This window comes from Panthera uncia, chromosome B1, assembly GCF_023721935.1.
Source record: "Panthera uncia isolate 11264 chromosome B1, Puncia_PCG_1.0, whole genome shotgun sequence".
NCBI lineage: Eukaryota > Metazoa > Chordata > Mammalia > Carnivora > Felidae > Panthera > Panthera uncia.
In genome coordinates, this window is record NC_064811.1 from 4,559,210 (window position 1) to 4,565,209 (window position 6,000).

General features: G+C 61.7%; 1 protein-coding gene across 1 annotated transcript in view; it reads right to left on the minus strand.

The window, feature by feature from the left end:
• The window catches only part of WFS1 (wolframin ER transmembrane glycoprotein), a 28,467-nt gene that overhangs the window by 6,633 nt on the left and 15,834 nt on the right, over positions 1 to 6,000 (minus strand). The window contains exons 4-6 of the mRNA XM_049630275.1: positions 5,638 to 5,782; positions 3,452 to 3,622; positions 1,862 to 1,942 (exon numbers count right to left, since the gene is read on the minus strand). Coding sequence (XP_049486232.1) covers positions 1,862 to 1,942; positions 3,452 to 3,622; positions 5,638 to 5,782 — 397 coding nt within the window. The remainder of the gene's footprint in view (positions 1 to 1,861; positions 1,943 to 3,451; positions 3,623 to 5,637; positions 5,783 to 6,000) is intronic.

Genomic DNA, 6,000 nt, shown 5'->3' on the forward strand with positions numbered 1-6,000 from the left:
CAGCAAGAGCAAAGGAAACAGTGTCTAGAACGCAGTGAGCACCACGGAGAGGGTGGGGCGCAGACAAGGGGCTGTTCCTTAACACGAGCCGGGGTAGCGGTAAGGGTCAAGACGGGGCAGCCTTGGTGGGGCCCACACAGGGACAGGTAAGGCTGGAGCCGACATGGAACAAGCAGGGGAGAAAACGGGGCCCAGTGGCCTGGCCCAGGCTGTGTGACTGGGGTCACGGGTGGCCTCTGATGCCACGAAACTGGCCACCAAGGCGTGGCGCGTGGACACAATGGGGTGTAAGGATGAGTCACCAAGGACTTGGACAGAGCCATTCTGGTGGGATGACGCGCGGAAGGCCCCGGGAGAAGTGGGGAGAGGAGCCAAGAAACGGACCCATGTGCACCTTTCCACCTTCCTTAGAAAGGGGAGCAGAGAAACAGGGCAGGTGGCTGCTATGGGCACGAGGGGTCCAGAGAGGGTCTCGTCTTCATTTTCTGAGGTGGGAGGAATAGGCACATGTTCATAAGCTGCTGGGAATGTCCCAGTGGGGAGGGGGGGCCGGCAGCCCAAGCCAGAGGGGAGGCCGGCCTGGCCGCCTGATGGCAGGGCTGGGACCCGTGGACGGCACTGTCCACACCCGCCTGGAGAGGCCACGTCTCTGCCCAGCTCTCAGCGCGGGTGGGCCTCAGACCCATCCCTCCCAGCCCAGAGCACGTGGTCTCCCCCGGGACCCCGTGACCTTCTGGCAGTTACAAGGTCCGCAGGAAAGCTCTAGGCCGTTAATCATAAAATCCCCAGGGTGGAGAAGGCAGAGCTGAGCAGGGACCTTCTGAGATCGCCACACCGCAGTCCTATTTCGGGAGGAACCGACCCTCACGAACCTCTGCCCAGAGGCGCGCCTCACCCCAGACGGGCTCCCGGCACCTCTGCGCAAAAAACCCCCTTAAAACCTCCCCTCCTTCTGGTTCCTATCAGCCATACACTTTCCTCTCCGCTTCAGGGTCCTACATGCCCGGGGCCTTGGGGAAGCCAGGCCCAGGATGCGCTATGCCCCCAGAGTTCCAATGACACGTCAGAGACAGACGGTGAGAAGGGGGGAAGCGCGCCCCGCCCCCCGCCCCCGTACAGAAGCTCTCAGGGCTGGTGGGGCCCTCGGCCCTCTAATCTGACCACCACTGTGCAGAAAGGGGAAACTGAGCCCCAGGGAGGAAAGCCAGGCCTGCCTGAGGTCAGGAGGAGAGTGTGTGGCCGAGCTAGGGGAGGACCCAGGCCTCCTGTCAGTGGTGAGCAGCCCCTGGGCCCCTCGTGTCTGTCTCCCCTGGAACTCGGGCCCCGGGGAACTCTGACCACCACCACCCAGCCGGGCAGCTGCACACAGAGCATCTGAGGACCTCTCCTAACTGGATGCCCTAAATTCCCCATTCCCGACCTTCCCGCAGCCCGTGCTGGGGGGGGCCCCCCACCCTCCCTACTGGGAGCCCCCCCCCCCCGCAACTGCCCCGCCAGGCCATTGTGTGCGGTTCCCTCCCCTTTACCCTTCAGGGGCCAACTGCCTCCTCATCCTTGCAGACTACTCAGGAACCCCAGATGCACTCACCTTCCCCCATCTCTGCCCTGCAGGGACTGTCACACTGCCCTCTCTGTGCCCTGTCCCTCTTCGCTCCAAGCCATGTGCTCCTGCTGGGCAGAGTCCAGATCCCGCTGCCCAGAACACCGACAGCCCCAGATGGGCTGGGATGAGAAGTCCGTCCCGCTTCCAAGGCCTTGGGGCATGTGCTGTGGTGCCCAAGGAGTGGAGGTGGTGCCCGGCTGGGGGGCCTAACGGCTGGGCCAAAGCTGTCACAGTTGCAGGACTGGAGGCCATACTCACATTCGCTGCTAACCAAGCGCTCCAGCACCCGCCTCTGCTTCTGTAGGGACTTGGGGACTGGGCCTGGCTGTGCCCCTCCATCTGTAAGTGACAGAGCAGACAGAGAATCAGAGAACAGGACTAACCGTTCCCACATGCCCTGCGGCCCTCCGGAAACCGGCCCCTGAGCTCTGGGGGCTGCAGGGCCTGGGGCCTCCTTGCAGCCCTTGGTGGGCACAGTGAGGGCCACCTCTGAGCCTCCGCCCACGAGGCTGACTTGGCACCCAGGGAGCACAGCCACCTCCTCTGCGGATGCAGCCAGGGCAGAGGACACATCGCAGTTTCTGGTCGGCATAACCTTTGCTGGCATCGTCCCTTGGCATGATTTTCCCCTGATTCTCCGAACAGACGGAGCGCCTGGGGCCACGGGTCAGGCCTCTCCCGGTCTCCCCAGCCCTGGTGCTGGAAGGGGCCCCACAAGAGTCTGCTCAATGGCTGAGCGCTGAGCCGGGACTGAAGAATTCTGCCCCTTTGTCAACATCCACCACCTGCCGCGCCCCCAATCTGGCAAGCATTCCAGTCTGCCTGCCAGGCGCCAAGGCGTGCCTTCGCAGGGTCAGGTCAGGCCGTGACAACACGAGGTGAGAAGCACTGTGACCGAGAGTGACCGGGGGCCACAGGGGCCCAGACACGCTGGGACTGCCTTGGGGGGGGGGGGGGGGGGCGGGGGGGGGCTGACCTATGGCACTGCAGGGCCCCTGGGGCTCCAGGGGGCGGCCCCGAGTCCGTCACAGCAAGCATGTCTGTCCGGGTGCTGCCGCCCAAGCCCCAGGCCTCACGGACGCCTCGGCTCGGCCCCAGCACCGAGAGAGCTGAGAGCCAAGAGAGCGGGCTGGTCACCAGAGGTCTAGTCAGACAGGGGTCCTGCCCAGAGACCCCAGGAGAAGGGGCAAAGGTGTCCACCGGGCAGCCTTCTCTGCTGCTGGCAGGTGGCCCCAGGCCCTGTCTTGTGTACCCAAGGGCAGGAATCAACTTTCTGAACAGAGGGAGGCAGGTGCTCCTCGAGCTGATGGAGAAGAAAAAGCCAGGTCGGGTCCTGGGAAACGAAGGGGCCGCACCCAGCCAGGGATGCCCGTTCTTCTGCCCGATCTGTCCTTCTGGCTGGCTGCCGGGTCAGGAAACTGGGGGAGGGGCTGTGGAGGCCGGAGACGAGGCCTGCCTCAGGGAGGCCATCAGAGCCACAGCCGGCCCCACACCCCTGGAACCGCGAGTCCCTGCCGGCATCTGCTACTCTCCCCCAGCTTCTGTCCCCTCAGGAGGAGCAGGACACCCTAAGAATGACATGATCTACAGCTCTGCCTGCGGGCACCCAGCCCATCGACTGTTCCAGAGCTCAGGACACGGCTTAGGAAGGGGACCCCAAGAACAGGATGGCACCCCAGGAGGGACCCTCCCTGAGCCTTACTTAGAGGAGACCCATGAGGTCTCCGAGACAAGGTCCCTGGGAGCCCCCTGTTAGGCTCCCAGAGTCCCCATAGGGAAGCCCCCAGAATTCCAGAGAAGCCCATGAGGTGCCCGTGGGAAGGGCTGGTCCCCACGAGGCTCGCGTACCGTGCTCGTTGACCTGCCCGACGTTCTCCAGCAGCTCTGACACAGCCACCTGCTTCTTCTTCTTGGGGTTGAGCTTCCAGTACATGACCAGGGCCGCCTTGCGCACGGCCCGCTCCAGGTCAGTCTCGGAGGAGAGCTGCCTCACCTCCTGCTCGTTCTCGAAAGTGATGCCTAGGAGACAAGGTGCATTAAAGGCCTCATCCTGCCCGCCTGGGTGTCCTTAGCGATGCCCTGGGCCCAGACCAGCTCTGCTGCGGGGGCTTGGGAGGGGACTCAGGTGACAGGTTTTGCAGGCACTTGTGGTCACCAGGGCAGAAACAGACATTTGACCAAAAATGCCATCTGGCCAAGTCCCGGACTTTCCAGCTCAGAGCACGGCCTGGCCCTGCAGAAGGCGACCCCGGGGGGCAGGCGGCCAGGGAGTCAGAGACAAACAGAGTGGCAGGTAACCATGGGCGTCAGAGACACGTAACCAGGGTCACCAGCCTGGGTGCAAAAGCGGGACTCCCCTGTGTCCACGGCACTTCCCGGGCACTGCCCCTCCTAAGACGGCCGGGAAAGCTGTGTCCCCGCACAGCTGCCTTTCCGAGGGAGACACAGACTCGCCGCAGAGAGAGACGGGATTTTTTCTCCCTTTACACGTCTTCCAAATTTTCCACCTGAGCACACGTTTCTCTCAAGATCAGGAAGCACCCAACGTGAGAAAGTGGGGGTGCGGAGCCCGTGAAGCCGCTCCCGGCCCCGTCTAGCACCCGCCCTGGGTCCCAGGGTCCTGACTTGAGCCCCTCTTCCGGGCCACGTGGGCCGTGGGCCCAGCCCTCCCTCCTGCTCCAGAACGGGAAGGTGGGCTGGCGAGAAATCCCGGGTAACAGAACGCCACCATTCCAGGTTTTCAGAGGCACTAGCCCCATTTCCAAAGAAGGCAGATTCTATATAAAAAATGTAATTCTAAAAACGGTACAATACAAAACCAGAAGAAAATACACCAGACTACAGAGCGTTTTCTTTCTGGGTTTCCAAGTTATGAGTAATTTGTATCTTTCTGTTTTCTGTGTATTCCACGTTTTATATGATAAGCATCAAACACTTCTACAATCTGGAGAAACTTTGTTTAAAAAAAACCCGTTATGACATACCCGTTCCTTTGTCTCTGAGATGGGAAGCCCCCAGAAGCACACTGCTCCACATGGCACCAGGGACAAGCCATTTCCCTTGGGCAGGATAATGGAATATGCGACCACACGTGGCCGGGCTCTGCCTCGCTGTCCCCCCCCACCGCCCTCCACATCCGTTCCCTTCCAGGCATGAATGCATCTGAGCAGATCTTCACTGGCCCACGGTCTCCCAGCCGTTCGGCCCAGACCGGATGCAAAGTCAGTCCAGGGAGTTCCATCCTGACCTCCGGCCACTGTCACATTGTCCTGCTGCATCACAGGGAAGCTGACTCTCCAATGGCTCTATGATCCACTCCTCAATCTGGGTTCGAACTCAGAAGGGATCTACTCACAGACACCTACACACACTAAAGATAGGATGAGTGGCTTTGTTGGCTAAACATCCCGTGTTATGCTCTGGAAACAACGTCCAAATGACAAAAGCACTGGCGAAACAGAGTTTACACTTATTTCTCGAGAGCATCACCAGCTTCAAGGGCGCCTGGGTGGCTCAGTCGGTTGGGTGTCCGACTTCGGCTCAGGTCACGACCTCACAGTTCATGGGTTCAAGCCTCCCCGTCAGGCTCTGTGCTGACACCTCGGAGCCTGGAGCCTGGAGCCAGCTTCGGATTCTGTGTCTCCTCTCTCTCTGCCCCTCCCACTCTTACTGTCTCCCTCTCTCACTCAAAAACACACATTTAAAAAAAACCCATAGGGGCGCCCAGGTGGCTCAGTCGGCTGAGCTTCCGACTTCGGCTCAGGTCATGATCTCGCGGTCCGTAGTTCGAGCCCCCATCAGGCTCTGTGCGGACAGCTCGGAGCCTGGAGCCTGCTTCCGATTCTGTGTCTCCTTCTCTCTCTGTTCCTCCCCCACTCATGCTCTGACTCTGTCTCAAAAATAAATGAACGTTAAAAAAACCCCATAAAACAAAAAGAGTGCCACCAGCTTCGTATCTTCCCCCTGCCGTTACGTGCTGATGTAGCAAGAAGCAGTGTGTCCCCGGCAGCCACCGCAGCCTCCCGCGGGCCCACCTTTCCTGTCCGCCAGGCACCGGCGGAGAAGCTTCACCGCCTCACGCCGGCCCTGCTTCGCGGCCAGGATGAGCCAGCTCACGGCAGTGCAGTTGTTCAGCTCCTCGTCCGCGTCGCTGGCGAGCTGCAGGTAGTGTTTCCCCACCTGCGGGCGAGAACCCGGTCAGGCCACGCTCCACGGCAGTCCCCACACGCATGCGCCCGGGCTCCGGCTCTGTGTGCTGGCCCCGACCTGCTCCCCATGGCCGCGCAAGCTCCGGCTTCCAGACCCTGTCCTGCCCCACTGTCCCAGGCCAGCCCGCCTCCCCGACCCCCATCACCCAGGCCAGCCCGCCTCCCCGACCCCGTCACCCAGGCCAGCCC